The sequence below is a fragment of the Camelina sativa genome, chromosome 15, assembly GCF_030686135.1.
Source record: "Camelina sativa cultivar CO46 ecotype springtype chromosome 15, ASM3068613v1".
NCBI lineage: Eukaryota > Viridiplantae > Streptophyta > Magnoliopsida > Brassicales > Brassicaceae > Camelina > Camelina sativa.
In genome coordinates, this window is record NC_141894.1 from 2675161 (window position 1) to 2697110 (window position 21950).

Below are 21950 nucleotides of genomic sequence, written 5' to 3' on the forward strand. Positions count from 1 at the left end.
AACAACCAATAATACTACACGTTTTATTAGATTTGTGTCCTAGTTATTAGTTAGAACTTTAGAACGAGACAAGTTAAGGAATAAAAATAAAGAGACATATTTTGTTTTACACTCGCTGGATTGTACATTTTGATTCTCAATTTTTATCAATTACAGTACGCATAGATTCCAATAACTAAGAAGGACATGTATATTTCTGGATATAATTTTGAGTGGCCAGATGCTGAAGATTTTTTTTTTAAATTATTTCTAACATTTTTGTGTGACATGTAATGTTTCAAACCTTATCTCATCATTGTACTCTAAATATTTAAAAGACTAGTGGATGATTGATTTTTGGATCACTATCCTCAACGGTGAAGTGTATCGTATGAACCAGAACCAGTGAACCACCACCGTCTAATAACCTAGGAAGGAGGAGTCATATATGGTCACATAGTAGTATATTTCTTTCTTCACATAAGCATTTATGTATTTTGTTCGTAATAAATTAGCATTTGAACTTTCATCTAGACTTTAATAGTGACGACTGACGAGGATGTGCTAGTGCGGTGTGGTTGTATTCGTATTGTTTGTCAAAGACGCGTTTCTTTAATTAGACTTTAATTAGTTACACTGAGAAGAAGTTTATAAACATTGCAATCATTTTCGAGTAAGAAAATTGAGACTTTAATAGTAATATTCACCGACATTAGATGTAGCTTAGGTACTCATATAGTATTAATTGAATTTTAAGGATCCATGTATATTATATTTATATACGTATATTGACTTTCTGAATTCTAATTAGTATTCCATTATAAGCGTGTCCACATTTGATCAATCATTTCATATCGTCTCATCCGTAGACCGTAGAGTCTAAACCCAACAGATTATGTCGAAACCTATGCAAAGCAGCCAAACATTGTATTTTACTGGGGACTGCAGCTCAGAACCATAAACTTGAACCCAAAAGTACCAAACCGAATTTATAAGATATATTCGATTAAGACCTTAACCGGTAGTACTAAAATACTCGAGAGTCGAGACCCAAGAGTTTCTATCTGAAGCCGAACCGGTACTCGAATACACTGGTCTAATTACGTGACTTGGGTTCTATATGTTGTTCTAAATGTAAATTAACCGGTTAATTTTATTTTATTTTGGTTAAATAATAAACCGGTGAATGAAAAACTTAAAGAGGAGAAAATTGCAAAATAAGAGGCCGAACATATGATATATGCCATAGGCCCAAGACCCAAAACAATAAGGGTAGTTCCCGTAATAGAAAGTCATCAAAAGCCCTAATTTCGTTTGATCATAGTTCCTTCTCAATCCCATCTGTATAACAGTTTCTCAATCTCCTCCCTCAATTGATTTGAGTTTTTTTCGTTATTGCGAGTGTTTAAAAAAAAATGGCTGGGGGATCATCAAAGAGGTCTAAAAGAGCAAGACTTTATTATGACAGTGAGTCGGAAGACATAAGCGACCAAGAAAACGTTGTTGAGGTATAATAGTTTTTGTTTGCTTGATTTCGTCTGGTTTATGTTAATTATTTAGATGGCTGTGTTAATGTTTGGGGGATTCTATTACGTACAGGTCAAAAGCGTGAGTGAAGATTATGAATTATCTGATGAGATAAGAGGATGGTGACGTAGATAGTGAGGATGATGGCGACAATAAAGATGCTGAGATGGAAGAGTTTGAGAAAGAGTACAAGGAGCTTCGTTCACAAGAAGAGTAAGTAAGATTCCATTTTTGAACTTGTAATATTTTCTCAAGACTTCTGTCAATAGTGAATTCTTCTAATTTGTTTCTAGAATTGGTAGATAGAGATAGTCTTATCAAAGAGTGTTGGCGAAGTAGGTTCAAATTCAATTTAAGCAATTGGATTTAATTAACAGACTTTTGTTGAAGGTTTATGTCAGATACTAAAATGAGCGAATGAGAGCCAAAAAAAAAAGAATCTTCTTTGTTTACTAACTTGGTTCCTTTTGTATACAGGGATATATTGAGGAATCTGAAGCGTGATAAGGGCGAGGATGCTGTTAAAGGTCAAGCCGTGAAGAACCAGAAGGTATGACATTTTTTTCTACAGTTTGTGAATTAGTCTACTAGAAGAAATCAAATGCATGCAGTTGCACATGTATATTTTTTTTTTCTCTATAGTTAATCTATAGCGAATTTCTGTTTAAGAGACAATTCAATTTCATTTCTATGTGAAGGCTCTTTGGGATAAAACTCTGGAGTTCAGATTCTTACTTCAGAAACCATTTAATAGTTCAAACAGATTGCCACAGGTACGCTATAGTCTCTTCTCTTCTTCTATTTATTGTTGTTTGTTTCCTTCATGCTTATGACAGAAGCTAATCCTCCTCTTCAGGAGCCTGTGAAATCGTCGTTTTGTTCGGAAGATGATGAGAATGTCTCGACAGCATATGCAGATCTAGTTACTTCATCTAAGAAGACATTAGACTCCCTCTTGGAGTTGCTAGAGGTATGTATGCCTAGGGTTGAGATTCAGTAACTCTATACTGTCACTTAGTGTGTTTTGTCTTTCTGCCACCTTTGGTTTACTCGTTTTATCCAAAATAATTATTTTTGCAGGCTTTGCTTGAGAAGAACCCCTCGGTTGATCTACAACAAGTGAATAGTATGCCTTATTTTATACAGAAAACATAACTGTTATCAGTATAAGCAAGGGTCAATTTATAACACCGCTGTTTTTCTATCTGGTCAGGAACAGCTAGTGCAGAATCCAATAAATCACATACAGAAGATAGCGATGAAAAGGTATTCAAGCCTAACTGTACGACTTAAAAAGCTCTTGTCCGATTTAGTAAAAAACTTGATTGACTTCATTAGGAAATCAGTCTGATTATGATTTTATATTTTCATTGCTAACACAAAACTGGTCTTTGCCATGTAGAATGTCTGTATTCCGAAACAAAGCTGTGGACAAATGGCAGAGAAGAACACAAGTCACAAGCGGTGCAGCTGCTATTAAAGGAAAGTTCCACGCCTTTAACCAGGTATTGACGACAAACCCCATAAACGTTTTTGCTTATACATCTGCGGATCAATCAGGAATCTAAGTTGACCATTTTTTCTATAAAACAAAACAGAATGTTAGTGAACAGGTGGCTTCATACATGAGGGATCCAAGTAGAATGATCAAACAAATGCAACAGTCCAGATCAACTGTTGCTGTTTTTGGCACTGTAAGTTTTTTTCTTTAATAAGAAAAGCATCCCAGATCAGCTTCTCTTCAGTAAGTTTCTAATCTTGAAATTTCCATCTACAGGTCCCAGGGGAAGCCATGGAACCAAATCAAGAGGTAGAGTAACAATTTTCTCTAACCAAGTCAATTTGTATCAGTCTTATTTGATTATCTTTATTAGGCCAATTGTCTAACATGTGTACTCTCTTTCTTGTTCAGGAAAGACAGCTTGAAGGAGACCCTGAACTTATAGAAGATGCTGAATTCTATCAGCAGTTACTGAAGGAGTTCATTGAGACCATCGATCCAGCTTCCTCAGGTATTCATCTTGGACTCGTTAGATTGTTATGTCCAACAACTCGGAACTTGATTTGTAGTTTCTGCTTTCCCGTAAAGTCTATGGTATTATACTGAAAATCTCTATTTGCCAATGGCAGAAGCGGCTTACTATGCAATGAAGAAGTTTCAGACGAAGAAAAGGAAACTTGTGGATCGGCGTGCCTGTAAGAGCAGAAAGATCAGGTATAATAAATACAACATAAGATCGTCAAAAAAAAAAAAAAAATACAACACACATACAGTAGTTTTCAAGTCTTTTTTTCTCCCTCTCGTCAATTCTCTCTTTTGAATCATTTGTGTGTAAAAAAACGAAACAGGTATAATGTTAATGAGAAGATTGTCAACTTCATGGCACCACGACCGGCAAAGATACCTCCAAACACTTCGGATTTGCTGAAGAATCTGTTCTGTCTAAAGAACAGAAACGTTCTCTGTGAAGCATAAACTATCATCAATCAAACAAACCGCAATTTTGAAACGGTTTCTTCACATTAATTTATGTATTTTTAATATGTCTATCAAAATGTCCCATCAAGATCATAATTCAACTTATCTTAATATATGTCTTTCATAAAATAAACTAATTAAAACATATATACCACGTGTCAAGAAGTTGATGGGACTGAAACTATATAGTAACGCTGGAATTAGTCGTTTCGTTTTATATATAACAAAGTTCAAAAGAAAGAGATCTTCGTAATCACCAATTTTGATTTCTTCACTTTTTTCTCGCAAGATTTTCTCGGGAAACAAGGCAAGAAAATCTGACATTCCTGGAAAATGATCAAGGGAGGTGGGAGAAATATAGGTTAGTTCCTCTTTTTTTTTCCCCGGCATAATCTTCTTCTCTCTTTCTGAGTTTTCTCCGATTGTGTAAATCGCAAACCGCCAAATATTGTCCAAGTCGTCACTGCCGCCCTTTCATCATCGTCACGTTTTATTCGATTCTTTTTTTATTCTATACTAAACGCTGATTTCGCTTTTTCTTCGATAAACCCTTTCTTCTTCCTCACGTAACGGCTCTGGTCTCTTGTCCCTAGGGTTTCCTCCTTCTATGTCTGAATTAGAAGATGAACGCTCGATTTCGCTTCGTCAGGTAAAAAGAATTACTAGGGTTTTTGCCTATTTCGTGTCAAAGTTGATCATCATATATTCAATTCATTGGGTTCTGTCTGGTCATCTTTTCCTTTTATCTTATTTTGTGTGGTGTTGGTAGCTTATGGCTGACGAAGGAATTATTCCGTCGTATAAAGACGAGGAGAAACGTAGGGTTGTTATTAGTAAGCTACGAGGGGTACGGTACATTCGATTTTTTCATGAAGTCTTTGTTTTTTGTTTTGTTTCTTGAGTTAAAACAGTGATCGATTGATGTCTCTGAGTTCAATGAAACAGATAGTGGAGAGATGGGTTAAGAATGTAGCCTGGGAACGCCGTCTTTCTCAACATCATGTTGACGCCACCAACGCCACCATTCTTGCTTACGGCTCTTACGGTCTTGGGGTTATTTTCTTATCTTTATATTACTGCAATGAATCCAACCTTTGGAACTTTATCAAATGTTATGTGTAAGATGCAATGAGTTCGTTAAATCAGAAGCAATGTTGAAGAATATGTAATGGTGAACCATCTATTGCCATGTAATTGTCTTTCTTGACATCGGCCAGGTTTATGGTTCTGAATCAGACATTGACGCTCTCTGCATTGGTCCTTTCTTTGCCTCCTTGGCTGTGAGTTTTGCATCCTTTGTTGAATGATTCTTAATTTTTTGTTTCGTAAATTTGAGATTGTTCTTTCTTATTGGTACAGGAGGATTTTTTCATCGGCTTGCGTGATATGTTGAAAACTAGAATAGAAGTTTCCGAGCTTCTTTGTGTTAAAGATGCAAAAGTTCCTCTGATCCGCTTTAAGTTTGATGGGATCTTGGTTGATCTTCCATATGCTCAGCTTAGAGTATTATCCATTCCACACGTTGGTTCTCATAACTTTTTAAGTCCCAGTTGCTTTACTTACACACTAGATGGCTTTTTAATATACTCTTAATTCAAAATTTGCGACCACTACTTCAGAATGTAGATGTGCTTAATCCTTTCTTCTTGAGGGATATTGATGAGACAAGTTGGAAAAGCTTGTCTGGAGTTCGCGCAAATAAATGCATACTTCGATTAGTGCCTTCCTTAGAGGTAACAGAGAGATTCTTAATTGATTCCTCCAGCATTATTGCTATAGACCATGCATGTCAACTTCTGTTTTATTGAGTGTATCTTCTTGTTATTTTAGCTATTCCAATCATTGCTGCGGTGTGTCAAATTATGGGCAAAGAGGCGAGGTGTATACGGTAACGTAAGTGTGTTATAGTATAAATGAATATCAACCATTGCTCTCATAACTTGTTTAATTGAGTTTTTTTTTTTTAACTTGTTTCAGTTGAATGGATTCCTAGGGGGAGTTCATCTGGCTGTTCTTGCTGCATTTGTTTGTGGATATGAACGGAACGCTACACTGAGTTCCCTTCTGGCAAATTTCTTTAACATATTTGCTCATTGGCCATGGCCTACACCGGTGGTGCTGCTAGAGGATGCTTTTCTACCTACTGGGTCTCCTCCAGGCTTAATGCCCATCCAATTACCCTGCGGCCCACATCAATTCTGCAACTCCAACATAACAAGAAGCACATTTTACAAGACAATGGCAGAGTTTCTACGAGGGCATCATTTGACAAAGGTTAAAAGTCTTACTTTCTCAGTGTTCCACCTAACAAGTAGTGGTTGCTGTAGGGTTATATCCTGTTTGGCTATGTTTTTTTTTAAGTCTCTTTGGATCTTCCTTGAGGTTTATGTGGTAGTCCAAGTCCTTTTATGATGTTTTTTTGGTCTATCTCACACACTTACTATGACAAATTTCAGGATTACTCGAAACCCAACTTCAGTTGGAAGAATTTGTTTGAGCCTTATCCATATGTAAACACATACACGTGGTTCATCAAGATACACCTCTCAGCTGCTAATCAGGAAGATCTAAGTAATTGGGTTGGTTGGGTTAAGTCACGTTTCCGTTCTCTTATGCTCAAGGTACGCACTTGCATCATAATTTGGTTCAACTCTTTCAGTACAAACACTTTGCCTTGTTTTGTGGTCTCTGTCTCATAGTATGGCCTTAATTTGCTTTATTCCACATATAATCTATAATGCAGATAGAGGAAGTCTATGGCTTTTGCGATCCAAACCCAACAGAGTATGTCGAAACCTATGCAAAGCAGCCAAACATTGTGTTTTACTGGGGATTACATGTACAGCTCAGAACCATAAATGTTTCAGACATTACATATGTGGAGAAAACCTTTCTGACGAATCTTAACAGTGGAAGCTTCCAGGGACCAGTTGGTAGAATCCATTTATCGGTTGTGAAAGCATCCCAGCTGCCTTGGAATGGTGATTGTGGTAGCAACAACAGAAGCAAGAAGGTGACAAGGACTTGTTGGAAAATCAGAATCCCGGAAGATAAGCAGCATTGCAAGAATGTACCGGTTTACTCAAAGCATATGCCCGGTTATGTGGTTGGGTATAAGAAGATGGATAACAAAGAGGCTGAGAGTATGGAGGTTAAATGTTAGGTTGTGTTAGTAATGATGGTTTTGCCTTTACACTCTTTTTATTTCTGTCTTTAACTTTGAGCTCTTGGCCGGTAAGTGTGTGCCTGTGAGTAGAGATGTAATGTTTGCAGGAAGTAACTAGTTTGACTTTCACTTTCTAATTTTGTAAAATATCTCCTGTCCAAATCTAGTTGTTATATTTTCTCAGTTAGTTTCCCTTGACATGACATGATTAGAAGTGAAACAAGAGACAATAACACAGTTGCATATACCAAAAGAACACAGACATCCCAAAAACATCATCGATCTGGCAATAAGCATTTTTACACATAAAAGCACCCATCACCGGATCAACCTGTGCCCATCTAGCTTCCTTGGAATTGTAAGCAGCCACACATCTCGTAGTCCAAGGCATCACGTGCAACTTCCCGTCAACATATCCGGTATTGCAGTACGAAAAAATGCCTTTAGTCTCGCCGTATATATCAATTGAGTCAAGTGATATATTTATTTCATAAATAATGTGTAAACAATTGTGAAAGAAAAAAATTTTGTCAACTCTACTATATATTTTTATTGATTTCAGACGAACATATTATTAAAAAAAAATATGTATACGAAGTGAAGTTGGGAAGTGGTACAATTGCAAACAATTCAGATTGAATAAAATTAATAAGAGAGGGAAATAAGTGTTTAGAGGTTGAAGATGGCAGCACCACTTGATGGCTTGGAAGCAAATAGGTAAAGCTCCATATCTTCTTCCTTCACAACTCCTTTCTCTACTCTCTTCGTGTAGTATTTCTCCTGTAAATACCCACAATTCCGTTTCTTTTACTACCAAAACAATGACCACAACATTAGTGTCCTAACACCATAAGGATTTTTATTTATTACCTTGACTGCGGCAATGAATTGAGTAACACCAGATTCCTTAACCAAGGCCACTGCGCAACCTCCCCATCCAGCTCCAGTCAGTCTTGCTCCAAGTGCTCCATTCTCCCTGCAAACTTCAACCAGTTCTTCTAGCTCGGGGCAACTGCACGATTACATCAAACTCAAAATCAAAATCCTCTTTCACACATTCACCGGTTTCACTCTGAACATTTGATCTTTAGCTTATGCACCTGCACTCGTATAGGACACTGCAGCTGTGATGGCTTTCATTCATGAGATCACCTAGTTTCTTTAACTTCTCTTCGTCACTGCACGCAGTTTATGTTTTAAAGTATTAAGGTTCCGGTTAAGATTTAATCAGAAGTTTCATGGGAAAAAACGGTCTCACCTTAAGCTTGAATAGACTGTGTCCTTGAAACCATGAACCCTCCGGGCTTCTGAATAAACGTGTGCAGCTCTCTGTTGATGATCGTAAGCATACCATTCTTGTTACGACTCAGGGGAAAAAAAAAGGAAAACAATACCCCACAGGTTTGTACATTTATACTTACCTGATGCAATTTGAAATGTGTGGCAGCATTGAGTACAGCCAAAGATGTTGGATCATTGTTCAAGATTGATGGTAATTTCTCTTCCAGGATTTTCTCAATCTCCTCAGCCGTGTATGGTTCTTCTTTCAGATATTCCTGCAGCATAGACAAGAACGCATAAATTAGATTTCAACTAAATAGATTTAGACTGATTAAATTTTGGCAGAGACTGACTGATGAGTACCTTAACAGCAAGGACAGGATCAGATGACCCACGATCACCAGCAAATGACACACATAATCCCTCCACATCAGAGAGAGTCTTAACTTTTGATATTGCTTCTTTTGGTTCCATTCCGAGCTTAACACCAAGTATGATCTACAAAGCCACATGGTAGAGAGAATCATATGCAACTCCAAAACAAAGTTAAGATATTGCAGCAGAAAAGTTATACACTATGACTTACAGAAGCAAGTCGACATTCAACGACCCTGTTATTGTAATTGGTAGCAGCCGTGACGGCCTTCTGCGACTCTGCAAGAGAATGTGCAATAACAAAACTCCCTCCATCAGGGAGTTTCACATCAGTTGCCCGGACTGGGTTGAAGTCAATAAGCTCAGCAAATCCAGTTTTAGCCATGATAGATATTGCCTGTGGAAAATGAATAAAATTTGATTAATCCAAATAATTATGGATAAAGAGGTAAACAAATCATGGATTAATCGAGAAAATTTCTGACCTGGTCCATCCCACCAGACTGTGTTCCAATATGTCGTTCACAGTCACATGTAAGCTGAGCAAGTTCTTTCTGAAAGGCAGAGAGAAGTTGGAGATTTCAATAATCAAAAAGAGATTGTGTGAAAAGCCTTGCATAGAGCACGATTGAGTAAGATACCTTTTCAAAGTTTTGCCCAAAGGCAGCCATAATAGCAATAGTTGCTGAGCAAACAAATGCAGCAGAACTTGACAACCCAGAACCTATATCAAGACAATCCAGTTTAAGCTTTACAAGTAAAATGATAAAAAAAAATTCTTGTTCAGGGAGTATCAAAGATGCACTAATTGGGAAAATATACCTGTAGGAACAATTCCATCAACAAGCACATCAAGTCCAACTGGTGAACCAAGATTCACACCTTTTGACTTTGCATACTCATGGAAACCTTTGTACCTGTAAGAATCGAAAAAAAAATCATAAGACACCTCAAAAAAAAAAAAGTGAGATATCTCAGTTTCTAATGGACACTAGAGCACCAAAACGAAACCCCTTACGCGCAAATAAAGTAATGGCCCCATTTGTGATTCTTCAAGTCAATTTCCTGCAAAAAAAATTTAGCATAAACGAGATAAGTAAGGCAGTAGTAGTATTCTAACAGTCCAAGATCTCAACTCTATTATGTGAAAAAAAAAAAACAGAACAAAGCAAACAAAGACATAATTTTTTAAAAGCAAATTCGACATTGCAGCTGTAATGATATAAAAAGAGGAAGAACCTGGTCAGGATCAGCAGGATAAGTACACATAAAGTACTTATCATTGACATTTGCAATCCGAAGCTGCTGCTTTTGATCCTCAGATTTCCGAATAGCTATAATTGTATCCTGACGAATAGCCATTGGCAACACAGAGTATCCTTCATAGTCTATGTGCTCTCCTATCAAATTCACTCTTCCTACACAAACACACACAAATCAAAAAACACCTTTCACCATCAATTTCACAATACAAGATCAGCTGATCTCATCCTCCAATTAATCATAAGTCAACGAAACTCCAATTTTATCAACAAAAAAAATGATTTTACCAGGAGAGCGAGCGAAGAGTTGGGGAGAAGCACCGAAGGTTTGGTTGAAACTGGCCATCAAAACATCGAATCGTTGTGTAGCTTCTTGGAGAAGAGATCCATCGCCGTAGACAGGCTCAAGGGATGTGAAGATCGGGACCTCCGATACGTCTTCTTGTTTCGCCATTTTTTTTTTTTGGTTGTAGTTTCTTTAGCTCTCTGTCTCTCTCGATCGATCGATCACTTGTCGTCGTCACTCTCAACCTCGCTATTTATCTATATCTTATGACGAGGTTTTCACAGTTGTCACGAAGCGTGTTCCTTGGCTTGCGCATAATTATTAGGGGGGATTGGATTGCCACCGATCTTATTTATTTCTCTAACAGATACTTTTGTTACTATTCTTTGTTAGATTAGATCTGTTTCCGGTATATTTGAAGATTAAATGAATATTTTGTGAATATCTTACTTATCCAAAAACCTCCTTTAGGTATAAATATTCTGGATTCCAGAACACGTTTGGATATCTTTTTATCCTATTTAATTCGTTGAAGATTATTATATATTCCAAATAAAATGATGTTTTTTTTGACTCAAAAGTTAATCTTGTAATTAACAGTAGAGATGGTGTCGTAATTCGAATTTTTAACTTTTGACGTGTCTGAGTTGTACATATTATTATTATACGCAACAAAAACACGAAAAAAAAAAAATTATACATATAGTATAATTAATTTCAAGATATATATATATATACTAGCAATCGATCCGCGCTACGCGCGGTAGTTAGATGAAGGTGTATTCTGAGTTTTGTTGTGTATATTTTTTTTGGTTTTTGTAAATTCATCTTTACGTTTGTTTTTGTATTTAGTTTTGGTTGCTTATGTTGTTTTGTTGGATATTTTAATAAAAATATGTTTTGGAGTAAGTATAATTTAGTTTGCTGTTTTAAAGAAAAAATGAGATCATTTTGTGTGTTTATAATGCTTTTAAAACAAGTTATTATTAGAAGTTAACATTGTTTAGTTGAAGTTGTTGTTTTGTTGTAGCTGTTAGTTGTCATTAATTTATTATTATTTTCTATTTTGTGGTTGGATTGTTATTTAATATTTTCATATGTATTTCGTAAACTGTTGGAGTAATTTTTTTTGTCAATGTTTTAGTGTTTGGAGTGAAAAATATTGTGGATTTTATTAAGAAAAATAAATAAGTTATTTATTGTGGATTTTATTATCAATTTTCTTTCTAGGCTATTTTTGTTTGTTTCATTCAGACCCAATTTCTCTGTAAGGTTTATAATTTGTGGGTTAATTAGACTATTATTTGTATGTTATTGAGTTGAAATTGATTTGTTCTTTTTCAAAATCCGATGTCCTCGTGAACGAATAGGAGAAGAGCAATTTTCCGATCTAGAGGTCTGTTTGAGGATTAAACTTATGTCTTTGATGCTCGTAATTGTTTTTTTCAGTCATTCCTATCTTAACCGTTTTTCCTTGATTTTTTTTTTTTGGGGTTTGCGTATTTGGTTGATTCGTTGCTCGCTTCGCATCTATTGGGGATATTTGGTTATCCCTTGTTGATTTTGTTAAAGGTGAATGTCAAGTGGGTTGCAAATTTGTTTATATGAAAATATGTTGGCTTTTTTTAAGTTTCCTAATTAAGTTGTGAGTTGTTTTGTGTTATTTCTTGTAATTTTTTTCTCGTTTGTCCTGTGAGTGATTTTGTTTTATTCGATGTAAGTTGTGTTTTGGGGAAAATTAATTTTCTTGTTTATCTTGCTGTAATTTTATAAAGTCCAAATTGTTTTTTTGTTTCTTCGTTTGTCTTTTTCATATAATTTTGTGTTACGGTTATCTGATTATGACATTCATATATCTGAATCTTCTTACTTTATTAAATGTGTGTTCATCTCTTTGTGTCTTTGTCTTTGGTGATGGATTTGTGAAGTGCTGCCAAATAATTATTTTAACTAATTTGTAGTTGTGTTTCCTTGATTCTTTGAAAGTAAGGCCCATAAAATTTGTAAATGGCTTATTAAAATTTGTAAGGCCCATAAAATTAAATAAGATGTGGCTGACGTGGCAGCTGAGGTGGCTGCACCATGAGTGAGAAAAGCTAACTTTATATATATAGATATATTTATACAGTACTAATTAAAAAAAAAAAAAAAAAGCCGTTTTGGTTTAGGTGTTGATGTTGATCAAGAATTTAATGTTTAAAATTTGGAATTCGGTTATGATGCAAATTTATCATATATTTTTGAATTTAATATATAATCAATCTATTAAAAAATGAAATCGAAATTTTTGCAACAAGATTTTGCAAAATAGTATTCCTCAAATGGAGTCTCTCTCCCGGAAGAAAGTGGTTGTTTAAGGAGATCTTGACACGAGTGGCTTCTTCTTCACTCAAAAAACTTGTTCAATCTCAGCCTCGTCTGCAAATCATTGATGAGTTTTCTAACGCAGAAGCATTGTCTCGTGAAGGAATTACGAAGTGATTTTACCAAACAAGCTAGTGATGTAGAAGAGGAAGGGATCAAATGTCTAGCAAATTAAAGCCGCGTCTAAAGGACACAAAGCGGCAACATACCTATATGGAATGATCTCCTTTTATCGTGATGGCGATCTTCAAGTCTATGGTGATCTTCAAGTCTTCAAGTCTTCAAGCCTTCCTTTGTCGTGGAATCTTCCCCCGTGAAGACTAGGAGAAACATGGTAGAGTGTCTGCTATGGATAAAATACATATATAAAGATTGTTTGTGGGGAATATTGAGGCTCCTTGATCGTAGTTGCGCTCGCCATGACACGAGGTTTATCCCGACAAAAGACCAAGAGTGCGAGTCTTGTCTTTTGTTTGCATGCGGAACCTGCCCGTTTCGTTTTCTTGTCTCATAAAGGTTTCTAATTAAGTCTGTCTCCCTCTTAACGTCTTCAATTTTGTGTTATTTATTATATTTATCATGTGTTACAATTTGCGAGTTTGAACCCAAACCTCTCAACAATAGTACTGCGATATTTACTCTACTAGTTTGTCCGTTTTGGCGGTAATAGTTCAGATATAAACATATATGATCAAAATAGGAGAGTTATAATGCAAGTTAATAGAGGAAGCTTGAAAAGAAAGAAGAGGACAATGCATGGCCACTCCCATGTGCCTCCTCATACTTTTTTATAAGGTCACTTCTCTCCATATTTTAATTTTAATATTTTTGCTTTTGTCACTTCTCTCTTGTTGTCGCTTAGTCATACTCCAGTGTTCATCCTCAAAAATTGTAAAATATAGAAAACAACAATTATATTCGTTTTTTTTCCTTTTCTTTTTGGGGTCATATATATATACGAAGGCTTCGTAACGAAGCTAATGAATCAATCATGGTTAGTCCATATAGGTTCGTAAAATTTTGTTTGGTGACGAATCCTTTAAGAACGTACATCCAGAATTGCAGATTAGTGTTTGAAACAACTTATTTATATTGGCAGGGAAGAACCGAAGAATTAGCCAATGTAATTATGTAAAGATTTCCCTTTTTTTTTTTTGTTTTCGTGTGAAATAAGTTAAAAAGGAAAAGGAGACAAACAACCTAGAAAAGTGGCAAATATGAGAAAGGGAGTGGATGATTGAGTGAGACAGATATATCATCTCATCATTGAATTCAATGCATTTGATTGTATGATTTCATTCTCTAGTTAATGCATCATCACATAATCAAAAATTATTAGTGTCTAACCAATTCATTAATAGGAAATTATCTTCTTTACACTTTACTGCAGTATATATCTTTTTGGGGTTCTATACTACATACATACTACATAGTAAGATGCCATATTGAAAGGGGATTAAAAGTACATCAAAATTTCCATACATTTCCCCCCCCCCCCCCCCCCCACTAACTGCAATAACGTAGACGACAATTTAAATCCACTACGATTCTGAACCTTTAATGGTAACGACTAAAAGACTTACTTTATATATGAGTTGAGGATCGTGAAATTGAGATAATTATTAATTAATCTATTTAATCAGTTCAAAACTAGTAACCTTTAGTTGTTATGGCGAAGAAGAAATCAGCAGTTGGGACAGATGATATATATACTCAAACCGAATCTTCTATTTATATGAAAGTTTTTGGTGTACAGAGAGAGAGAGAGAAGAGGAAAAGGATGAATATTGGGAAAATGACGAATTTAACCTTCATCAAATCGGTGGAGGAGGTGGTGAGCCTGAACCGTAGCTGGAGAGAAGCTCAACTAAAGAGTTCATGGCTCTAACTTGCATCTCCAAAGCCTGAATATAATCCGTTGCTTCTTCTAGAATCACCGGTACTGATTCTTTCCCACAACCCGGAACTAACCGGCCTAGAACTCGAACTTTCCGGTTTACAACCGGTATACTCTTCTTATTCAATCTCACCACCGCCGAGACTCTTCGTTTTCTCCATCTGTTGTTGTTGTTGCTGCTGTTCACCGACACCACCGTGGTGTTCGGGATCGCCGTCGTCGGCGCTCTCGGACGTTTCTGTTTACGAAATTTCAGTTTAATCCGATTAGCTAAGATCGCTCTGCTCCAGAGCGTTCTTCCGCGAGCTGAAACGGCGAGAGCTCGGTCTGCGGCTTCACGAACGGCTCTGCCTCGTTTCTGAGCCGTTGGAGACGATGTCGCCGCGGCGGAAGAGTTGAGGCGGACTTGTTGCAGCGCTTGGATCAACTTGGCTGAGTAGATCCGTTGTTGCTTCTCGGATCTCCATCGCGTGTTGCTCTCACCGGAGATGGAAGCTGCGCTTGTGCGAGACGATGCGGCGGAGGAAACAGAGGATCTCTTCTTCTTCTTCCTCCGAACGAGATCTGTAGTAATACTCGTCGGCGGTTCATTATCCGAGATCAGAGACGCCATAACCAGAAGAATAGGTTTTGATCTCTCCTTAATCTTCTTTTTCGTATTCACAAAGCTACGGAGTCTGAGAGTTTCTCTGAAGTTGAGGAGAATAAAATTATGAATTTGTAGAGAGAATATTGGAAGGGAAGAGGGAAGAAGACGAAGATATATAAAAGGGACAGAGGTATATAATAAACGGCGTCGTTTCAAATGTAGCAGTTTTTATTCGGACGGCGTCGTATTGTCTATATGTATTTGTTTTGTTTCACTCGGGGAATTATTATGTGTTTTAGCCAGATACGACAGTGGCATTTGTAATGCACTATTGCATGATAAGGACTTCGTGAATACCACCAAGAAAAAATAATTTAATTTTCAACAGAAGCCTAATGGAAATAATAAGTTATAAACTTATAATTACTGGCTCGCAGAAGACTATGGTTATGGAATTATTAAGAAGACATTATTGTGACGTAAAAAGCAATGTTTATGAATACATACTTACAAAGATCATATTATCATAATGTGGGTAGTAATAGACTAATAGGGGTATCTTTAAGATAGTTTCCCATCACGTTTAGGGTTCAATCATAGTTAGTAATTTTTTCTTGCCTTCCTGGTAGGAGTGAAATGAGCTTGGTTCATATCTATAATTGTTTTAAGAAAAAACAAACTTGTATCATATGCGTCATAGACTCATATTGTAGTCATATAAAAGGCCGATACGTTGGTGGTGTAATGGAGGAGGAAGGTAGATTCAAATGGTATGATGACATGTCACGTTACTATTGGAGAAATCCATTTATGACTTCTATTGGTCGTTTTAGTGGACTGACAAGGGGAAAGAGAGGGGCCGAAAACTAAAACTTTGGATTTTGTATTCAGTGCAATCATTTCGTAAATATTGAATTGTTGCAATTGTGTTTAAATACTACTTTACGCATAAAGTAAAATACCAAACGAAATGCATGTGCGATGTAGGGTAGTGGCATTGCCTCTCTTTAAGGCTTTATCAAATTTTTTTTTTCCCCCTGTAAAGATCACTAAAATTAAGTCGTTTATTTTATTAAAAGAAAAAGAGTTTTGTATGTGTATGTATCAACATGCACTAATAAATCTTCATTATATTGTGTGGATGTTTAAGTAAGTATTAGATTAATGAGTTTGTTGGGTGGGTGTGTGGGAGTGGCATTTGGTCCATATATCCTGCTGAAAAAATGATCTTCCGAACTTCTCCATTTGGTTAGTATAAAAATAGAAAAGTATAAGCTAAGACCAGCTTCTTTTTCTAGAATATTGTACTGTTAGTTTGATTTTTGGATATCATTTATGTTATATAGTTCAATAAATTAGAGAGATTAACTAACATTATTTCTGTTAGACAAAAGTACCACAATAGCATAAATTACTGTATAAAGATGTTTCAGGCGTAGAATGCGAGGGTGGAAAAGATGTTAAAACAGAGTGGATGCTTAATACTATTCATTTGACCTAAGGGCCGGTTAATTATTGTATAAGTAATGTGGCATATTCTCTGTACCTTAGAAAGTTATAAGTTACAATGATTGCACATGACAAATTAGTAGTATGATAAAGAAACAACATATTATATATCCAGTTATCCACTAAAGTGCCACTTACAATATAATAGTTTATCTGTTTCGACTTTAAGAATGTATTTTTCGACTTAGATACTTCAATTTTCTCAATTAATACTTTCAGCTACATTTATAAAACACACGATTCTTTTCCTCGGATAATTCTACATTTCTTTTGTTGGTCAAAACACAAAAGCAACCTAATGAATTATCTGAACTGAGTCAAAGAAACCATTATTCGTCGTATCTGTGTGTAATTCTCTTGGCTCTACTTTCTTTGGTTTTTAATGTGACTCTTGGCTCTACTTCGAAAACAATCGGCAACAAAAATATACGCATTCACAAATTATACTTGTTGACTAATAAATAGTTGAAACTATGCAAAATTAGCGTAATCCATACTAAAATCATAGATGTCTAATTCATTTGTGAATCAATAAAGAAAACTTGTACTACTGATTTGGGATTATGTAAGGAGCCTCAGCTAATAAAACTTTGGACGGATCAACAGGTGAGCCATTAAACGTGGACCTAATTTTTATGTTATAATAAAGGAGTACACATTTGAAATCCCGAACCCTATTATTATCTATATAAAATTGAATTTGGAAATAATCATGAAGCTTATCCATTACTTGTTAAAAAGAAATAATTGCAGCATGTGCGGATATTATAGTAACAAAACAATCATACAGAATAATACTCGATAAAAACGTAAAAGTAAATAATAAATGAAAAGGAGTTTTGGAATTCTATTTTTAAAATGTAAAAACTTGTTTAATTTTTGTTTATGTTCTATGTAGGATGTAGTGTTTTTTTTTTCCTCTCTTTTTCTCATATGTTTATATATATATCGATAGAAAAGTTGATAAGAAAGGAAAATTAAGTATTAAGTATGATGAAGGTGGTACAGAGATTGCCTCCCTAATTCTAGACACCAAAGAAACTACGTGAACGACAGACAATGGAAGGAGAAGGACTATTTTTAAAAAGAAGAAAAAGAGAAGCACTGATGAGATAACGGATGATGCTCAATCATTGTTTTTTCAACGGTCTACTTTGAATTGCTAATATGAAATGATTAATAGTCTTTTGGTAAATTTAATATCAACTACACGCTGTTCTGAGGCAAACATGAAATTACTAACCTGTGTACGAATTGTTTTCATATGATCTTTTCTAACTTTAACATGCTTCGCGCTTCTGAAGTAGTGTTGAGTTTTAGGTCCCCGGTTCCCAGTTATATATATTAGCCAAACCTGTTTAAATAGCACAAATATTACACTAAATTATAAGCATTTCGAAGCCTAACTCTTAAGTTGCTATCATTGTTTTACCAACAACACTGAGCAAACGTGACAGTTACTTGACCAATGACAACTTTTGCTGCGAATCTAAAAGCTGAATTTCCAACCCATGATTTGCCTAGATGCCTAGGTTTAATACCAGCTTTTCATCATAAACGTGAAATATGCTTAGTGAGAATTCGAATTTGAAAGCAATACTCAGTTCTCACAAAAAATAAATCCCTAGACTTAACTATACAAACGCCACAAAAGCAAGCAAGAAAAATGATACAAACCATTGCTTAAAAAACACAAAATATGGTCACTAATCAATGTCAAGACACAAAGACTATTATCATGAAAAAAAAAACTCCAATAATTGGTTTCTAGTATCCCACTAATTCAAATCACTAAGCCGGATTTTTCTTTAATCACACAGAAACAGAGAAACTTTACTTCATCGACAAGAGCTGCTTTTCTTTAACACATGTCATATATTAGTATATTTTATTCCTGTGTTAAGTGGCCTACTATTGGGCCTTGAGGTTTCCTCTAATACCTACTACTATAATCTCCAGTAGAAAAGCCAAACACCAGTCTGGATTATTCTGTCATTCAGTTTTAAATTACAGGAATAGTTCCCAAATCCTAATCTTTGTATCATTTTATCCATAATGGAGAATAAACCTAACTTAACACCTCAGAGGAGTTTATCCTAATATTTCTAAAAGATCAAATCAAGTAATTACATAAAAAAGTTTCACATGCTGGACTTTCCACAGGGTTGTCTGGCTTATTATACTAAAAAGCTAAAAAGTAAAGAACAACTTGCATAAGAATGTAAACAAAGACTAGCACATGTCTTGGTAAGATCTATAAGCTCTACAGATGCCTAGTAGCTAACTTGAAATTAAACAGTTGGGGACTTCATAAGCAGAGAAGCAACAAAAAAATGACAATCAGGATAGATGTGTTGTTGAAGGCAAATCACTATACAACCCCAATCCTATGCAACATTGATATTATGACTGTAATCATCTAATGAAAAGGAAGCCAGAATCAATGTAACAAAGGTAAGAAACCTAAAGTGAGTTACCTTCATGTTGGAAGTGGTCCATAGTAATCAACGTTCTCTCCTGAGCTGAAGAAGACCACAAACGCAGCTAAGATACCCCAAATGATGAAACTCAAAAGCACAACGCGGAATTTCATAGTAACAATTCTATCGACCCAGCTCCTTTCTTCAGAAGAGACAACTGAGCAGATCAATTTCTTAAGCTCATTGATCTCCGCACGCAAGGATTGCACAGAAGCAGACAAGTCCACAATCGAATGGATCTGATCAGTCGAAGAAGTGTCAATACGAGCCTCCACACTAGTAGTAATGGTTGAAACTGTAGAATCATCAGTCGGGAGGCAAATCTCTGGCGTTGACGAGAAGTCTAGCTTCGATCCTTGGATAACACTCTGAAGAGAACATCATAATTCGAGTATCATCAGAGAGTACCCAAACACCAAATCGCTACGATTAAGGTTTAATTCTTCCTATTCGTTATCAATCACATACCCAATCGATTCAATTTCCAAAAATAAACATCCGAATATGAACAGATCTGGGCGTTTGCAAAATAACAGATAAGAAAACATCGACGGAAACGAAACCTAGTTTAAAAACGCGGAGAGAAGCTAACCTCAGCCTCGGAATCAGAGATCGCGCTAGAAATCTGAGAGATAGGAGTAGATTCGATCGGATCCTTCGTGCTCTCAAAAGAAACGTCGGAAAAGGTAGCGCTCTGTCTCTTCTCCGCAACCTTCAGTTCAGAGAAGCAAAAAAAATTGATTGGAAATCTCAGTAGTACGATGGAAGGAAGAAGAAACAATGGCGATTTCAAGGATTGAATTTACCTTGCGATTCTTCATCTCTGGATCCTTGACTCTCTTAGCTCCGAGATCGGATGAGCGCGCGAAGTTTTTCCTGGGGATTTGAATATCCTTCATCTCTCTCTCCAATGTTTTCAAATTTGGAGCTCGTCAATGTTTTCGTAAGTGAAATCGTGTGTGAAGAAGTGTGTGAACTAGAAAATATCAAGCAAGATATTTTTGTAGTGCGCTTCTCTTCCATGGGCTAAGGGCCAGTACGCATCTCTTTCATGGGCTAATAAGGGCCGATAACAATTTGATGTAAGGCCCAATATAGATCGTTATCAACCAAATAAACCGTCCGATTTTTGGTTCAATTGAGGTTCAATTGAGTTGTTTCAGTTTTTTTGGGTTCGGTTTAACTTATTATGGGTTGGTTTAGGACAGTTATCTAAATTAAAATTGAAATAAAACGGTTTGAACTTGAATCCGGCTCGGTTTGGTATTTTGACCGGATAGCTTTAAGCTGCCTTTATTAGGGTTTCTAACGTTGAAGATTGAACACTTTTCGAACCTCAAAATCTCTCTGTTGCCGGAGATATCATTCACCGAAACTTAAAAGAAGAAGAAAGAGAGAGAAGAGTTAGAAGCAATGGAGGGAACAGATGAAGCTGGTGCGGAGATAGCGATTGATTCAAAGGACTTACAGCAACAAAGCAAAGCTTTCGACAAGCTTACCGATCGTGTCGAGGATCGCCAGCTCGATTCGTCTCGTGTTCAATCGGTTTGTTTCTCTTTTCTCTTTCGTAGTTTAGTAGTTTTGATTTGGGAATAAATTGGGAAATCTGTAAAATATTTGAGCTCAGTTAGTAAATTGAAATGTCGGTGTTGTGTTTCAGGCTATGGCTTCGATTGCTGCTTCTAGGGAGGCTGATCTGAATGCTAAGAGATTGAGGTAAAAAAAAAAAACCCCTTAGCTTTCTTGTGTTCTAAATTCTGGGAAAGGAGATGATTAAGGAAGCTATAACATAAGTTAAACCCGTTTGTTTTCTTCTAATCATATTTTAGAACTAAGTTGATACTGTTCAAGTAATGTGTCTGTATAAATTGATGGTACACTTAAAGGCTATCTATTTAGTAGATCAAGAGAGTGAATTTTAGAGATTCTGTTTGTTTCTTTACTTGGTACACTTGAAGTCTAACTAGTTAGTAGACTAAGAGAGTGAATTTTAGAGGATCTGTTTGTTTCATGGCATTAGTCACATGAAGGTAGTAGTATTGACGCCATATTTATCAGTTGTGCTGTAACAGCTTTTACAAGAGAATACAGTGAGAAATGAGAATGGTAAACGAAACAAGTGGCAGTTATGTGATCTAGTGTGAAACTCATCTTTCGGAAAAGATGAGAAGATAGAATTAGACTTCTTTTTCGTTGTATTAGATTGATAGTTTGCTGGAATACTATGCAGGGAGAAAGAACTGGCTTCTGTGAAGATCAATGCTGAAGATGTTGAGATTATTATGAACGAACTAGAGGTTAGCTTTTTTCCTTTTATCCATCACAAGCTTAAACATGTATACTTATGCCTGTGTGCACGAAGCTCAAAAGTTTGTCTCATTTGTAAATAAGCAGCTGGAAAAAAATGTGGTGGAAAGAACCCTAAGGGAGCATAAAGGGGATGCAGTTGCTGCGACTAGGGAATTGCTTTCTCGATATCCTCTATGATAGGCCATCTTTCTTTCTTTTTTCTTACTTCCAAGGTTTTTTTGTTTGTGTGAGAGGTTGAGAGATCCAAGTCTCCAAATATTTAATTGAGTTGAAGTTGTCTATTGCTGAATCAATCTCTCTTAAGATGCCCTGAATACAGGTACAATTCATTCTGGGGTGGTGTTTTGTGTTTCTATCTTATTATCAAAACTTTTAAGAAAGTTGTTCCTGATTTACTTGGTCTTGGAGCTGTAAAAAGCATGTGGGATTATCATGTAACATTAGTA

General features: G+C 35.9%; 6 protein-coding genes across 9 annotated transcripts; 3 read left to right on the forward strand and 3 right to left on the reverse strand.

Annotated features, from left to right (window-relative positions):
* Positions 1–1297: 1297 nt before the first annotated feature.
* LOC104748050 (uncharacterized) lies at positions 1298–4118 on the forward strand. The gene is given in 14 exon segments (XM_087489615.1): positions 1298–1487; positions 1579–1613; positions 1615–1719; positions 1984–2056; positions 2205–2279; positions 2363–2476; positions 2587–2632; positions 2720–2774; positions 2885–3011; positions 3105–3200; positions 3284–3316; positions 3419–3518; positions 3637–3721; positions 3856–4118. Coding segments are annotated over 14 exon segments (1164 nt in total). The 5' UTR covers positions 1298–1394; the 3' UTR covers positions 3983–4118.
* Positions 3887–7334, forward strand: LOC104744826 (nuclear poly(A) polymerase 3-like). Of its 3 annotated transcripts, none has more exons than XM_010465930.3 (12): positions 3887–4018; positions 4275–4346; positions 4579–4634; positions 4755–4832; positions 4931–5038; positions 5203–5265; positions 5345–5506; positions 5605–5718; positions 5816–5878; positions 5963–6259; positions 6442–6606; positions 6729–7334. In XM_010465930.3, exons 2-12 carry the CDS (start codon positions 4319–4321, stop codon positions 7146–7148), a joined length of 1554 nt encoding a protein of 517 aa, XP_010464232.2. In that variant the 5' UTR covers positions 3887–4018; positions 4275–4318; the 3' UTR covers positions 7149–7334. The 3 variants fall into 3 exon arrangements, with proteins under 3 accessions (XP_010464232.2, XP_087345740.1, XP_010464231.2); XM_087489614.1 differs by lacking the exon at positions 3887–4018 and having other exon boundaries at positions 4188–4346; positions 6729–6824; positions 6896–7334; XM_010465929.2 differs by lacking the exon at positions 3887–4018 and having other exon boundaries at positions 4188–4346.
* Positions 7335–7676: 342 nt separating this feature from the next.
* On the reverse strand, positions 7677–10861 carry LOC104744827 (galactokinase). The gene is made up of 13 exons (XM_010465931.3): positions 10358–10861; positions 10047–10225; positions 9826–9872; positions 9630–9724; positions 9449–9531; positions 9293–9361; positions 9019–9204; positions 8796–8930; positions 8573–8707; positions 8410–8480; positions 8252–8329; positions 8022–8163; positions 7677–7931 (listed from the first exon to the last, which is right to left on the reverse strand). The coding sequence occupies exons 1-13, from the start codon at positions 10521–10523 to the stop codon at positions 7821–7823; spliced, it is 1497 nt and encodes a 498-aa protein (XP_010464233.2). The 5' UTR covers positions 10524–10861; the 3' UTR covers positions 7677–7820.
* A 3564-nt stretch (positions 10862–14425) lies between these two features.
* Positions 14426–15229, reverse strand: LOC104744828 (transcription factor bHLH148-like). The gene has a single exon (XM_010465932.3). The coding sequence runs from the start codon at positions 15227–15229 to the stop codon at positions 14534–14536; it is 696 nt and encodes a 231-aa protein (XP_010464234.1). The 3' UTR covers positions 14426–14533.
* LOC104744829 (protein SINE3) lies at positions 14426–20183 on the reverse strand. The gene is made up of 4 exons (XM_010465933.3): positions 20001–20183; positions 19787–19906; positions 19192–19562; positions 14426–18068 (listed from the first exon to the last, which is right to left on the reverse strand). Exons 1-3 carry the CDS (start codon positions 20091–20093, stop codon positions 19194–19196), a joined length of 582 nt encoding a protein of 193 aa, XP_010464235.1. The 5' UTR covers positions 20094–20183; the 3' UTR covers positions 14426–18068; positions 19192–19193.
* Positions 20184–20491: 308 nt separating this feature from the next.
* On the forward strand, positions 20492–21895 carry LOC104744830 (uncharacterized). 2 transcript variants are annotated; one of them, XM_087487683.1, is made up of 4 exons: positions 20492–20739; positions 20855–20910; positions 21425–21491; positions 21586–21895. In XM_087487683.1, exons 1-4 carry the CDS (start codon positions 20608–20610, stop codon positions 21679–21681), a joined length of 351 nt encoding a protein of 116 aa, XP_087343809.1. In that variant the 5' UTR covers positions 20492–20607; the 3' UTR covers positions 21682–21895. The 2 variants fall into 2 exon arrangements, with proteins under 2 accessions (XP_087343809.1, XP_010464237.1); XM_010465935.3 differs by having other exon boundaries at positions 20494–20739; positions 21589–21895.
* Positions 21896–21950: the final 55 nt, after the last annotated feature.